The sequence below is a fragment of the Falco biarmicus genome, chromosome 8, assembly GCF_023638135.1.
Source record: "Falco biarmicus isolate bFalBia1 chromosome 8, bFalBia1.pri, whole genome shotgun sequence".
NCBI lineage: Eukaryota > Metazoa > Chordata > Aves > Falconiformes > Falconidae > Falco > Falco biarmicus.
Genome location: NC_079295.1, coordinates 33,378,898 through 33,395,142, shown reverse-complemented (window position 1 = coordinate 33,395,142; position 16,245 = coordinate 33,378,898). Strand labels below are relative to the sequence as shown.

At 37.0% G+C, this 16,245-nt stretch overlaps 1 protein-coding gene across 2 annotated transcripts in view; it reads left to right on the top strand.

The window, feature by feature from the left end:
• ZNF148 (zinc finger protein 148) overlaps positions 1–16,245 on the top strand; it is a 35,237-nt gene that overhangs the window by 7,248 nt on the left and 11,744 nt on the right. The window contains exons 2-3 of one of the 2 annotated variants that reach the window (XM_056347932.1): positions 13,512–13,857; positions 15,072–15,197. In XM_056347932.1, the coding sequence (XP_056203907.1) occupies positions 13,528–13,857; positions 15,072–15,197 (456 nt within the window). In that variant the 5' untranslated portion in view covers positions 13,512–13,527. The remainder of the gene's footprint in view (positions 1–13,511; positions 13,858–15,071; positions 15,198–16,245) is intronic. The other variant, XM_056347933.1, reaches the window with a different exon arrangement.

Here is a 16,245-nt window from a genome sequence, read left to right as displayed (position 1 = left end):
AGTTGTGCTGATGGTGAGAGTATGGCTGCGTATCCAGAAAGCAATTACATGTTGCATGCCTGAAATTTGCTGTAACATTGGGCAACTCTTCCTTTCCCATCTTTGGTTGGATGCGCGTTCAGCAAAGCAGTCTCAGCTCTCGTGCTTGCATTTTGAGTGCCTGAAATTGTTGCCCCGTTACCTGTGGGACACATGCATTGAGGGAACCTGGGTGAATGCAGCATCATCAGTGGGTTGAGGTCTTGAGGACTTGAGACTCTTAATGTGGTTGGGTGAGAAAACAGTATCTGGAAAGCATAAACACAGGACATGCTGGGTTTTTGTTTTACTGAATCCTATAAGAATTGGTTTCCTGCTTGTTTAGTAATACAGGCCGTATTGAATGTATTTTACTAAGACTTGGCTTCATCATGAAGTTATTTGACTGTGGGTTGTCAGAAATTTAAGACCTGTTTGAGATGGTAGCTCTTAATTGTTGACCTGTGACTTAATGGCATCAAGAACCTTCAAGATTTTTTTTTCCTAATGATTATAGGAGTTGTTATAAAGGTGAATCATATCTTTTGATCAATCTGAATTTCTGTTTTAGTGTATTCTAGCACTTAATTACTGAAAATCAGCTGCAGGGTACCAGAGTCATTAAGGTAGAATCCAATTTCCACAATCTTTTTATTCATGAGGGCACAATCCTGAGAAGTCTGAGTTTTATTTTTTGGATTATTTTCTGTGTTAGTTAATGGGCCAGGATATCTGTGTTGTTATTGCTCTTATGAAATGGCTTCTAGACATCTCATGTTTTGGCTTGTCTTGATCTGAAAATTGGCTTAAGTGCTTTAAAATTGTTTGAGAAATGTAAAACTGTAATGAAGAGTGATCACCTTGGGGTATGTGGTAGAAGTCAGCGGGATTCCTTGCTCATACCGTTCTTGGAGTATCAAGGTGAAGAGTCATCTGGGAATTCTTGTTGGGTTTGTGGATAGTCTTTTGAAAAGGATATGCTGCAGAAGCACAATGCATGTAGTAGTTACTTGATTTGACTTTTCCTTCAGTGAGGATCAGCCAGATTAAAAGAGGCTGACTTACAATTCTGGAATTTTATGTAAGTGGGTTAGGAATAGTTCTCAGTTGATTTAATCTGACCACAAATGTTGGTTATCAGTAGGGCGGTGGTGGATTTGTTGCAACAACATGGAAAAAAAATCCTAACTGTACAGAAGTGTACTCTTCAAAAACTTTTTTTGTTGTCTTAGCATGGTCTGTGTAACATGCTTCTGTTCCAAGAGGGAGTTTTGAGAAGGTGACCTAGTTGCTCACTTCCATGAATTTAGAGTTTATTTCTACTCCTTCCCCCTCTGGCTGATTTCACACTGTCTTTAAATACTAACATGTGTCTGTTTATGTGCTGACTCTTCTGCTTATTTTTGATGAAGATGCTTGACTACTTTGAAGAACAGTGGTATGTTTTTTTGTTGTGGTTTTTTGTTGTTTGTTTGTTTTGTTCACTGTTGGTCAGTGGGCTCCCTAACTGGAGCATCACGAGATCCTCTGCTCCTTGTTTTTCATCATGCATTAAAGGAGACAAAGGGCTACCACCAGAACATACTGTCCAAGATGCTGCTTCTAACGATACCTAAATCATTGTCACTTCACTGTTCTTACATTCTTATACAGCTGCCATCACTGAAGGGTCCAAACACCTTATGGAAATGTGTGGTGCTTTAGGATTAATAACTGTCACCTGTGATTATTTTCTTTCCTGAGGCGGTTATTATACGGGCTTATTTTTAACATGAGCTGTTATGTGTGTGTTCTATTGTGTTGTGTTCATGTTAGCAAAAGTGAAGTAGATATTTATGTGTTTGAAGCAGTTTATTTTCTGTTTCATGTTTAGTTTCCCATTTTTTAATTACTAGGCATATTAGTCTTGTGGAATAGATCTCTGAAAGGCCTTCATATTTTTTTGAGGTAGGGCAGACCTATGGCATTTGAGGAGTGAAGTAGTCAACAGAGCTCAACCAAGTCTTTGAGCTTTAGGAAGGGCTCTTTCAGATCTTCTGGCCTAGACCACTCACTGGTGGCTTAGAAAGATGGCCACTAAAGGTAACACCGTGGTGTTTGAAAAACAATATAAAAAGCATAGGATTTGCTTGGTCTGTCTGCAGTGAATCTTTTACTAAAGAGGTATTCATTCTATCATGTTTCAGACTAATTGGATTTTTTGAGGTTACTGTTCAATGTGTAGTTAAAGGGTGTGTTTGAAACACAGCTGAAAAGATATACATACCCACTAAAAATGAAGTTATGCTGCGGTATGACACTGACTCCTCAGCAGGTTTAAATGAGAACATGTTCCTTGACAGTATCACCATGTGAAAAGTTAGTCTACAGAGAGCCAAGGATATTTTGCAGAAGATGTTTCTGGATCTTACACAGAAGGTAATCTTACCCTGAATAAGCTTACCATAACAAAGTTAAGGAAAAAATGTGTACTTGGTGCATGGCGATGTCTTAAAACTGAAATTGCAAGTTAGGAGAATGGTTCCTGTTTTATAAATGCTTACATTGCCCTCACAACCTGAGAGCCCGTGTTGAAATAATGCTTTCAAGTACTGAAGTAAGATCTAGAAATACTGTCTGTGCTCTGTGATCTGTTTTGTATCATTATTCATGTCCTTCTCACCTATGGTTTAGATTAGTGTTGGTATTTTCCTAAAAGTTTTTCTTATGCTGTCATGTATGTAAATGAGGGATGTCTTCCAGAATCTCAGAGGCTGCTTTTGCTGCTAACTTAAAGGTTTTTTGATCAAAACCTTCTTGATTATACTTTTGTTAGCTTATTGTCCAATGTTAACTTAGTCTACGTGGATATATTAAGTAATTGGCTTGAATTTTTCTGTCATTACTATTTATCTTTAATGTGTGTAGATTGTCTTTTAGAAAACAATGAGGCTGAAGTAAAGATATTACAGGCAAGAAAGGCATGCTTTTGAAAGAACTGTTTTAGGTATAAGTCAAGCATGCAAACATTAAATTTGTAGCAATGAGCTTTACCTATGTCACCTTAATTTTACCATCCTCACTATATTACTAATATATTGTACTTTAATATTATATTATAGTCTTTTGTGATACATGAATACAGTATTTCCCCCATGGAAGCCCCTACCTTTTTGAGTGTACAGGATAAATGCTGCTCATTGAATAAGCATCTGCTCTGTAATTTGCTTTCTTCTTGTTGCATAACCTGTATTCTCTTATTGTGCTCATCTTAATCCTGCTCTGAAGGCAGAATGAATATATTTAATTCTGAAATTTCTGTAATGGTTATCACTAGGCTTGTGAGGCCCTCATAGATAGTTCCTACTGCTCTCTTCACGCCTAAATCCTAGGTGGGTCATTGCCCCTGTTTTGGAGACAAAGAAGTGGAAATATGGGGAATGTTTTGCTAAGGTAACAGATTTGCCCAACAGCAGCGGCAGAGCTGAGAAAAGAAGCAAAATCTCTTACAGTTCTGTTACAACATCATGGGGGTAACCAGAGTTTCTCTCTTCAGTCTTACTGTCATGCTTACCTTTTCTTGGTCACAGTCCTGCATCTGTCTGCCTCTGTTCCTCTAGTGATTCTCCATCAAAGTGGCTACTCAGCTGGAAACTTACTGGCTGGTTGTGCTTTTGCATCAGTGATTAGGTGCCAGGAGAGGCCATACTCCTCTCTCCCACCTTCTCACAGTAGTTACCTAAGTAACTGATGTGGGCATACCTTTCCGTTTTACTTTTGCTGCTGCCTCCCTGGAAAGGAGCACAGCTCCTCCTTGGGAGCTGTGTGTGCTGGTGACAGGAACAAGAGAACTGGAAAGTGATTAGTTCACCCTTGTGACCTATATTTAACATTGCTTATTATTACAAGTATGTCACTATGCCTCAGGGAAAGGAAATGGTTGTTTCTTATTTTATGGCTGGAGAACTGATGTCTGGGAATAAGATGAAAATTTCTGTTTGGTGTGCATGCCTGTTGAGCTCTTCAGGAGCTTTTTTTTCTTTTTCTTTTTTAAAATATACAGCATTGCATTCATATTTGTATTTTCAAAGTATTGCTGTCATTGATTTAATTGCAGCCTTGAATACTCAGCATTTAGGATAAATCTGACCCAGATGTGTCAGGTTAAGCACCCAGAAGATGAGGAAAGTATAATTATATTATTTATTATAATATAATTAAATGCATTAAATAAAAATAAATAAAATCAATAATATAATTACTGATCAACTGTTCTTAAAAAAAGTTTGGTAGAAATGGCTTATGTAGACTTGGGTAAGATCTCTGGCAGGACCAAAGATAGGATCCTATTTTGCAAGATGGCATTCAACTTTTTAAATGGTTGTGACTTTATTTTCCTGTTTGCTGTGTCTCATTTACATGTTTCAGCCCTTGCAATAAATAGAACAAGGGTATTACAAACCATCTTACTAGTTTCACTTTGTTCTATGGAGCATTCCATCCAGTGTGCTGAAGGAAACGATGCTTTATAGAAAAAGATACGCATATACATACACACACACACAGAGACATGTATGATCTTTTTATTAAAATGAAATAAAATCACAGTGCCAATAGGCTAGAGAGGCAAATTATGATGCACAAAGGTACTTTACTTGTGGTAGTCCCTGAAACTTCTGTATGTTTGTGTGTAACTCCTTGTATTCTTCCAGGGGTTTTAGTGTGTATGTATAATGTAAGGATTTTTAAAAAGCGATCTGGAAAGAAACACCAGAAATTCTGTTTTATATATACATATATATATATATATACACACTCACACACCCCTTTGCCATTTGGGCCCGTAGGGTAACTGATAGAAACATCAGGTTGTCATCTTCTGTAAAGCAACGCTAGCATAGTGCTAGTGATTAGAAGAGATGCTTCACAGATACTTTCAGATAATAGAGGAGTGGTAAGACCCGAGGAATTTAAAGGCATGTAAAAAAAAAAAAATCACAGTTTTTAAAAAAGCAACATGTTTTTCTTTTCCTTGTATTTTCAAGGTGAAATTATATGAGATGGGCTGAGACAGTTAGGCAGTGAATGCTGAACAGGGAAGGGCCCACTCCTGCGCCCTGTTTTGAGCTGCCTCTGACACACTGTCTTCCTGGTAAATCCAGACATAGAATTAAACTGGCAGAAAATTAGTAACTAGGGAAAAACTCCCAATTTTACCAGGCTGGTGGAGTGTATAAACCAGTATGTCTTGACATGAGCCATCAGAGTAGGCAAGATAGGGTAGACTCTCACATTTAGGGGAGGGAGCAGGATTGCCCCTTTCAATGACAGTTAGCTGTTAGATTGGCTCAGCTTTGTCTGCTGACTGTTATCAAAATCAAATGAAAGAACATTTGATACGTTATCTGAAATATTTTTACAAAGATTCAGTTTGAGGCATATATGTGATATATGAAGTTTCAAAAAATAATTTAACCAGTTGGACTGAAGTTGTAAACTTCTAGAAGTACTTAGAAGATGCTGGGTAGCCTTATTTATGTGTAGTGCTTTCTTTCCTGCATATAAATTTCACTGGATGTCTCCAGAGTGAGCAATTTTGAGTGCCTGAGTGTCATATGTAAGCGCAGAAATTGTGTATTGTTCTTTTTTGAGATTATAGTGGTAGAAATTCCTATATAAATTCTCAAAATTAACTATTTTCTAGTAATTTATAAATTAGTGCCATAAAATCAACGGGGTTTTTTTCCAGATAAAAAGTAACATTGCCTGTGATTTTTGGAGTATTTAAAGTATGCTCGCTACACTTGTGGCATCCCTGTGGATTTTGACATGTAACTGTGGCTTTGTTAATAGAGTACTGAAAGCTTTCTGATATACATATTTGATACTAGATTATGGTTATGCTAGTGATGATCTAATACTGATTTTTAGCATAAGCAAGGTGGCAAAAATTTTCACGCACATAAAATTTTATGCATAACTAGATTTTCTGTGAGTAATCCTGTTGATTCTAATAGGACTATTCACAGCTCAGTATGAGTGTAAATCTTTGTGGGATCAGGCCCTATGCTGGTGTGCGTTCAGCAACATGGAACATTTAGAAATAACTGTGTAACAAGTCTTAAGAGTGTTTGTATCATATGTTACATTTTAGAATGTGCTGGTTTTATGACCTGTGAACTTTTTCATAATGATTGAGGTTTGATTTCTTTTTGCAAGTCAACACATTTTAATTCATTCTTACAAACACTTGTGTGTTAATTTCTAAATCCTTCTTTTAGCTCTGTCTTATTTTTCTGAGTAGGGAGAAGAGATAATTTAATTTAATTTTCTTTATTTAGAACCAGTAAGTAAGGTATTTTTCACTTTTCGGGCTTCTGCAGTTTCTTAAAAATTGAACTTTTGATACAGTGAAAGCTAGCTGTGTTTCCTTTTATATTGGACTATATCTATATTTTAATAGTGCAAATAAATATATTTTCTGACGTGAAAATACTCAACATGTTTCATGGTCTGATAGGGTTTTTAAGTGGTCATTATGAACCTGTCAAGTTCTATTTTTTCTGTCTTTTGGAGAGGATTGCATTGACTGCAGTTTTATTCATGGTAGTGCTTAAGTAGTAGTTTTAAATATGATTTAAAGTCATGTTGCTGTCTTTTTCTTTATTAGCATTAAGAATTGCAGAATTATTTGTGACTTTTATACTCCCTTTTAGGAAGAAAGTATTTGAGACTGTGGATCCTAAGTTTTTCCCTTGATCTAAATTTGGCATAGTTGTTAGGTATGTCTGTGTGGCAACTGTAACTTGTTTGTTTGTGTGCACACATTGTATTTGTGGAGCAGTTTCACTATATGCTTTAACCTAATCGAACCTGATCTGAATTTAATAAAGGATTTATTTTAATCTTCACTTTCTGAAAGAAGAATGTGAACCTATCTTGGCATGGTAGCTATCAGTTGTAGTTGATTTTATAGAGACTTGTCTACTTAGAAAGGTTCTACTAGTTGTGCCAGTAAAACTACTCTGATTATATAGTGATTGGCTTTTTTAAATTTAGAATAAACTTTTCCAAAGTGAATTACATTAAACAGGGAAGGGAGAAAAATCAATTCTGTGCTAGAATAAGAATGTTTGCTTAGGGAGTTTTGTAGATTTATATACACTGTATTCATTTAAGGTTACAGTTTAGCACAAATCATTGTAGTATGACCATAGAGATGAGTCCTAAGAAGCAAGATATGCTTAGGGATTTCCATAGATTGCCTTTTTAAAAGTTTATTGTATGTACATTTTGCACTAGTAGCCTTGATACAGTTTGCACTTTGTTATTTGCACTCTGCATGCACTCGTTCTTCCAGCGGCTGCTGTGGAAGCAAGGATGTGGTAGGGATGTGTGCAGGTACATATCCTATAGCTTTGGGTTCATTAGGAAGTTTGCCTTGTCTTACCTCAAATGAAAACACACTTCCCAAAATGTGGAACTAAAATAATGTCGCTGGGCTACTTGTAGCATAAGGTTACCCTGAAACCATTTAATACCTTGAACTGAGCTCAGTCTCAGCTTTTGTGATGCGAGTCTTACAGGTAGATGTTTTCATCAGAACAGTATCAAGTTGCCAAAGGCACGTTAGAATTGCCGTTGTGCATCCTTGTTGTTGAATCTTAGACAATACGGTCAAAGGGAGTTTATGGCTCTATATGGAAGTAGTATTTCTATCTCAAGTCTTTTGTTACAATCCTTCAGAAGGAACTCAGGTTTAAGCCAGAAAAATGACATTTTAACGAACTTCCTTTTCCCATTTCCTTCAACCTTCTTTAATTCTATTTTGCCTTGGAAAACCAGGAAGAAGTTAGTGTAGAAAGAAGTAGAGTGGATATGGATATAGAAAGTAGCAAATCCTGCTTTTTAATGGTTAAAAAAAGTAGAAATCTTAAAACAACAAGATATCATTTTGCGTTGTATAATTTACAAATAGGAAGAGTGCATCTTTAAAAAACAGCAAAACCGCTTAATTCTGTTCTACCAATGAATATTAAAATTCAGGTGATTTTCATATTTTCTCTATCTGTTATTAATCCTTAAGCATATTTTCTTTTTTCATGTCTTTAAAACTTTTAAATCCTAACTACAGAAACTCAACCAAGTACTGCACTTACTGATTTCATTTTTAAGGTGAACCCAATTAGTATCTCTGGTTACTTGATCATTAAATAATGCTTTACTACTTGCTTAAGAAAAGAAGGGAGAAGGCAGAAAAACCTTTACCCCTACCATCAGTTGAAATGGAGAAAAAGAGCTGGACCATGTGTTGTGCTCTGGTGGCTAACAAGTTCCGCCATTTCACTTCAGGGTCTCTCTTCAGTTTTACTTCATAGCAGCCACCATCCCAGCAAACTCCTAAAAATATATTAATGTTTTCTTTTGATTGTATTTTAATTTTTTATTCTGAATTGGAAAAGCTGTTATGCTTTCCATTTAGTTTGTTTCTGTTTAAATGGCTATTTCTTGAATTAGGAATATTGTCTTAGCTCTCCAACTTTTTGCACAAGTAATCTTTGGAAAAACTGATGTCAGGGTTACTGAAATGAATAGTTCTGAAGTACTGCCGTAGGGTTTGGTGTAGCAGCAGTTTTTGAAATGAAACAACATGGTTCACTGGCTGTGGATGTTCTGCAGGCAGCTGTGGAGCACTGTGTGAAAAGAGAAGGTGCTGGGACGATCCTGTGAGACCTTTTCTGTGCAGTCCCTCTCTTTCCCCCTCTCCTCCCCCCAAAAGTGTGTGTACCCAGGATGTTCTGCCTGTAGATGTCTTTTGTGAAATCTTGGTAGGAGAACCTCTACCAAGCAAAATGAATACTTTAAAGGTTTTGTTGACAGCTCTTTTTATGTCAGTTTATAGAGAAACTGTATATTCAAAGAAAAATCGTATGGTTATTTGGTGAAGCTTGATAGAAGTTCTGAAATTCCATGGAAAACATCTCTGCAATGAGGATAACAATGTCTTATGCCAAGAAACATGCTTGTGTGTATTAATATGTGGTTTTTATTATTATAGCTTCCCCCTCAAGACAATCTCAAAATAAGTCGATCTTTATTTCACAGATGCATCTTGCACTTAAAATATTTTTTTAATCTTTGCAGGCTTGGTAAAGTGAGCTTGTTTGAATGCTTTTAACTTACATTTTCTTTATCACACTGTCACTCTTCCAAGAACGCTTCTCCTTGTCTTCAAATTATAGGATTCCTTTTATGTGAGCCAAAAGGTGTCAGTTGACAAATTACATGTGTTTTACTGAATTGATTGCAATTGGGATACTTCTTGTTTGGATTAATAGTTTGTTTTTGTTTGTGGTTCTTCATCTTAAAATAGTACCTGTGTGTCATATAACTTACATTGTGTTTCATCACTTAGAATATGCAGCCTAATACTGTGAGTTTTCATTATTTTTCTCTAAAAGCTAGATGTTTGAAAGCCTGATTTAACAAGCAGTATATTCACTGTACCAGCTTCTGATATGACTCAAGATCATGACTGGAAAACACCCTAAGTGCTTTTGTTTGCATGACTGCTAAGCCTGCTAGTTAGGGTAAGAAAGAAAAAGTTTCCATATCTCTGACATCTGAGAGAGCTAACAAGACCAATAAATAACCAGTACAGTGCTAGCCTGTCTTCTGGGCCCGTGCTGTTATCTTGCCAGCTCTCCCAAGATTCTGTATGTCACAAGTCTTCCTGCCTCTGTTGGTGGGAGCAGCAGGCTCTTCTGCACTGTTAAGCACTCAGTCCCTCTCTCTGCATTTGCCTGCCTACCTTCTTGCTATGAGATAGCTTTAAATACAGGATTTCCACAATTCATACCTAATTTCAGAATGATATGGTAGTATCTTCCATGTGGAACAACCTTCTGTGCTGTTTTCATCAGTGGCTTGAGCAGACAGATTAGGGCCACCGTGTTCTCACACTTGATACTGTCTGTTCTCCCTTGAATGTGTTTCAGCATCTTGAGATCTTGTATTCTAGTACCTGTCCACGTCATTTCTCTAAAGAATCTGCAATAAGCTTATGCTGTCATATTTCTGTAGTGAGAAACAAAAGCATAGTGAATGACAATGTGTGAGATGTACCCTGAGTATGGATTAACTTGGGATAAAGGTTGAAATTAATATATCTGCTTGTTTTCCTTGGAGTCTGTCTTTCAAGCTACATATTTAAAATGCCCCGCCAACCTAAGAAACCAGTCTTAATCTTAGATCTTTTGCGCCATCTCTTATCACATAATGGCGCCATGTGAGACAGATTCTTAAGAACTTCAGTTCCTTCTCACATTTCTTACTTGGCACAGGATATTCCACTTAGATAAGATGATAAATTCATCCTCATTTTCTTCTTTTAGGACGTTGTTGCAAGATCTCTCTGGGGGATCTGCATTGATGGAAAAAATAACAACCTTAGCACTGTGCCAGGTTGTTTGTTTGTTTGTTTGTGTTATTGCTGAGAAACTATCAGTATGGTTTCCCAGTTACCTCCAAAAAATACTTCATAGATTATATAATGTCTGCAGGTGGCTGTGTGGCGTACTGGACGTGCGTTTTCTCTTCAAGGCATGGAATCTCATTTTTTTTATTATAAAATGGATTAACTTGGGAATAAACTTGTCACCTAGCACTACCTGAGCTTACTCAAGGCATTAAGGAATTGTTGTTCATATTTGAAGACAGATGCTGTGAAAATTAGGAGTAAGATTTAAACCTTTATGTTAGAATTGCAGAAGAATGAGAAAGGGCAAACTGCAAGCATAGATGTTCTGAACAGTAATTTTTCCTGTGTTCTGCTCCTGTCACAGGCTTTTTTGGTCCCTAGAATGGGCTTCTTACGTAGGAAGGAAGAATATTAAAAATTTTGATGACGTTGTCATATATAAGCAGATTTAGCTTGGTGACTCTGTCCTCCTGACTTCCAGCAGAGGAAGGCTTACTAAAAAAAAAATACCTAATTGACTGAAAAGCTTCTTTCTTTGGCATGCCTCTTAAATATTTGAAACTCAGAAGTCAGACCATCCTGTCAGCCTTTATAAGATGTATTCAGAAATTTAGAACCTCTCATGATAGAGAATAGGGACGAATATTCTTTCACTCCCGAGTTGCTAAAATGAGGTGTTAATGGGCTTTTTTTTTTTATTTTATTTGTTGAGGTGTGTGGTGGGTTGGTTTGTTTCTTTGTTTGTTTTTAAGAAATTGAGTGAATTTTACTTCCAGAAGGTTAATGAATAGTAGTATTTGAAACAAAGTATAATGTAGGAGGTCTTTTTCAGCTGCTTCTGCTAGTGGCTTGCATTCTGACCAAGTAGTCTAGGTTATCACCTGAAGAAAGACTGCTGTTTATTTTGTAAACTCAGTGTAGTTTGCTGTAAACAAATCTTCACAAATGTTTAAGGTACACTGAGAATTTTCAGCTTTTCCTGGTGGAGAAAATCATTTGGAAAGTGAGCAAATGGATCAAACGGAAAACTGAAATGTAAGCATTTCATGTATATTTCTTTGATCCTGTCTTCTTGCGTGTTGACAGACTGTTGAACTGGCAGGGGGTTGTAGTGCTGCAGTTCTGCAGGGTGATGGCCCTGCCAATTCTAGGCAGAGAGACTTGATTTCTTTGGTTAGGAGTTGTCATTGAGAGCTGCAGGGAAAGCAGCATAGCCTCTGACTTAAAACTTGAGTGGAGATGGATCCTTTCACCATGCTGCATTCGTAGGGGGACGGAATTTGAAGCTGGTGACTAGCAAAATACCAACATCCCATCTATATCATAATTCTGATGCATCAAAATCAAAGATGCTGATGTTATCGTAATGCCCCCCAAGATACCTTTGTTGTGCTTTGACTAAGCCTGCAGTGTATTGTCTGACTCTGCTGCTGCTCCCACCCCTGTGTCTGCTGTAGCCTTTGTATAGCCTTTGCCCTCCAGCTGCGGGAAGGAAGGGGTTGAAGGAAGGATGTCGCTGTGTGTCTGAAGGAGTAGACCAGAGCACTGTGGAATGGGTAGGAGGTATGGGCTGGGGGAATAGGGTGAAGGAGGCTGACTGCTGTGACTGGATGACACCAAGGGGAAGAGTTGTCTTAGGGCTGTCTTGCATGTATAGTAATAAGTAGAGTAAGATACTGCCACTTCCAGCTTCACAAAAGCCTGCTACCCTATGTTAAAAACCAATAATGTTATGACACTTTTTGAAATATTATTTTATATCTGTCTGTGTACCATCAGTCATGAATAGCAATACCATTACATTGACTTGAATTCATATTTCCTGATTAATGCTCTGGCTTAGTGGATGTGAAAGTGAATATGTTTTTACAACCAGATTTGACCACTCTATAGCCTTTATTTGGCATATACCTTTAGCCAGAAAGTTGCATTTTCGTAGAATCATAGAATAGATTGGGCTAGCAAGGACCTTTAAAGGCCATCTAGTCCACCCCCCCCTGCAATGAGCAGGGACACCTTCAACTGCATCAGGTTGCTCAGAGCCCCATCCAACCTGACCTTGAATGTTCCCAGGGATGGGACATCTACCACCTCTCTGAGCAACCCGTGCCAGTGTTTCACCACCCTCACTGTAAAACATTTCTTCCTTACAACTAGTTTGAATCTACCCTCTTCTAGTTTAAAGCCATTACCACTTGTCTTTTCACAGCAGGCCCTACTGAAAAGTTTGTCCCCATCTTTTTTATAAGCTCCCTTTAAGTATTGAAAGGCCACAATAAGGTCTCCCTGGAGCCTTCTCTTCTCCAGACTGATCAATCCCAACTGTCTCAGCCTTTCCTGACAGTGGAGGTGTTCCATCCTTCTGACAATTTTTGTAGCCCCCCTCTGCACCTGCTCCAACAGTCTTTCCTGTGCGGAGGACTCTGGAGATGGGCATGGTGCTCCAGCTGGGGTCTCACCAGAATGGAGTAGAGGGGCAAAATCACCCCCCTTAGCCTGCTGGCCATGCATCTTTTGATGCAGCTCAGTTTTCTCTCACTTGTGGATATTAAGATGTTCCAGCAGCTACAGTATGCCTTGGGGTAGCAGCAGTGAAAGGGCACTTAAAGGACAAGGAATTATGAGGAACAGGACCAATATGAAAGAGGCGTTTGTAAAAGATGGTCAAAATGGAAAAAAGGAACAGAGTGCAAAGGGCGCACAGAAAAAAAACCAACCACATTTTCTAAGGAATGAGAAGGAGGAATTAGCTATCATTTAATGACAAGAATTTTGCCAGTGATCAGAAGGCACTTGGATTTGAAACTTTTTATTTGAAAGTGTTCAATTGTGTACACATGCATGTAAATGAAAGGATAATCTTTTCATGTTGAAGCAAGATATCCAATGTTTTGCTTTTATTTGGATATCAGTTTTAGGTGTGTATGTGTGTATGTTGACCTACTGATTGAATTCTTATAAAATGTTTTTAAGTAAAAAAATTTGAAGCAAGAGCACCAATTGTAGATGTTTACTATTAAAACTTTTTTTGTAGGTTATTGCACTTAAGAATGAACATTGAAGACAAGCTGGGAGGATTATTTCTTAAATGTGGTGGCATAGACCAAATGCAGTCATCCAGGGCTATGGTAGGGTTGGGTGCAGTATCTGACCAGTCTGGAGTATCGGGAGAACGGCAAGAGGCGGTGCTTCAAGATCGGACTATGGCGCACCAAGAAATTCTTGCAACAGATGAAGTGTTACAGGAAAGTGAACTTCGACAGCAAGAGATGATTTCACATGATGAACTTATGGTCCATGAGGAGACGGTAAAAAATGATGATGACATGGATACGCAAGATAGACTTCCTCAAGGGCTGCCGTATGCTGTTAATGTCCCTGTAAGCAATTTCTTTGTGAAATATTGGAGAAATTAGTAGGAAGCTTGATCTGGTAGTCTAATCCTACTCTGGCAAGAATATATTAATTGCTTGTTTGGATTTTGATTATCAAAATATTTATGAATGGATGCTATTTATGAAAATGTCATTTGCCTCTGGCTGTGGATAGATTTTGCCAATTAAGTATAGTCTTTAAGTATCTGTTTTATAAATATTTTATAAGTAGGCTGTTACCATAGAATTAATGTGTTAAAATGTGCTCATTTAAATATATTTAATGTTCAAGGGTAACTACAAAGCAGAATAAATAGTGTTATGAAAAGGTGCATACTGTTTATGCTGTTCGTAGTACTGTTTAGTTTCTTTTGCTACAAGAAGCATCTTGTACATTTTCAAAGTATGTGGACGCTTAGCAATTGCATTCACACTGCAGGTTGGACTGTGACACTTCATACATGACCATAAATATGCCCCTCCTCGATATCTAATAGAAGGTGTACCTCAGCTTTCCCAGAGAGAATATAGATGACTTCCTTTTGAAAACAGAGAGTATGTCTGTAATGCAGCACATCATCACTGTTACCCTTCAAACATAAAGGATAATTACCAGGACTTAATAAGTAGATAGCCTTATACACGAAGAATAGTCTTCAGAAAGGTAGCACTGTTAAAACACTACTCTTGCTAGCTGTAGATCAGGTGGTTCAGGTGACAGAAAAAATTTGATAGCATCATGCTTTTTATTAAAGTTTACATTAGATCAAGATTTTTTTTTTCCAAAAACTTCATTAGTACTGTTCTTTTTTTCTTAAAAAATACTTCTGTCTTAAATATATAATAAACTATTCCGTTAAATCTTGCATTGACAACAATATGGACTAAAGTAAAATAGGTATGAACAACTGAATGTTTTTACAGATGGAAGTGATTTTAATATAAGAACTGATCTCAAAATCACCACAGGTCAGGAGGAAAAAAGACCTTGGGAGATGAATGAAAGGATACATCAAAATGTCACTGTAGAAATTAACTATGCCCTTTCTATTTGAGATACTTATTATTCCTTTCACTTAAATTTCTGAAAGAATGAAGCCACAAGATAATTCCCTTAGAAAAAGGTTTTCTGTTTCAGCAGTTTGTCATCTTCTAAAATTGAAAAATTGCTTTTCTGTAGTGAGAACCTTACCTGAAACTGGCACTTGGTATCTTAACAGATCAGTGTAAAGCAAGAAATTACCTTTACTGATGCATCTGAACAACAGAAACGAGACAAAAAACAAATACGAGAGCCAGTAGATTTGCAGAAAAAGAAGAAAAGAAAACAGCGTTCACCAGCAAAAGTAAGACATTGATTTGGCAAAACCAAGATTAAAAGAACCTGAAGATTTGGTTGACTATGACTAATTTCATTAGCATTTGAAGTAGTTAGGCTGGAAATTGTTTGTTTGCTCAGTAAAGATGCAGTTCTGAAGTTCACCAGAGACCCAAAACAAAACCTGATATAACAGTGTTTTTCTTTGAACTCTTTTTAGCAACATGAACCCTTGATATATTTTAACATCTGTCTTTCCAGGCAGTTCTCTCTCCAAATATTTTTTTTTAAATTATGAGTCAGTAGCTTTGTAGACAATTTATAAATCATTACTCTGTATCTATCTAATAATAGCTGTGCTTTTCTGTGAGCCTGATAATTTCGTATGCTTCATGCATAGTAGTGAAAAGTTTTTAAAAAGAAATCTAAAATGGTAGTTTTGAAAATTCTAAAAAGTTTACTAATATATATAAAATAATTTACTGGTAGGGAATATTCCTGTGATCACAATCATCTTCATATATGTATTTCTTTATATCAAAAGATTCTTACCATAGCTGCTGGTTTGTTACTTCAAAATTTGTTTTGTAGATCCATTCATGAAGAGTATGTATCCCTGTATGTCTGAAAACAATTTTCTTCTATTGAGACACACTTCAGATAAAACCAGAATCATTTCACCTCATGAGGCAGCAGTGTTATATCTTCTAGTAATTCCCCAAATCAGTATTAATCTTCAGACTTAAAATAGAACATATACAGGCTGCTCTGATAGGCAAAAATCAGTTACATATTATCCCATAGCAGCATTAAAATAAACTTACTCTGAAATCAACCCCCAGCCTATGGGTTGATTTAATTGAAGGAAAAATTCACCCTAACACCAAGAAAAACTCCAAAACCTCCTTTTTGTTGGCCTGGGAGAGGGAGCCCTCTGTCCTCCTCAAAGCACTGCCAAATTAGTTTGCACTTGTAGTATTCTTGGAAAGTTGAGAAATTGTTTCAGATTGGGTGTGGAAGCAAGTTCCAAATCCTATGCATCAAGATACTTCTCCCTTTGATAGAAAAAGGAGGTC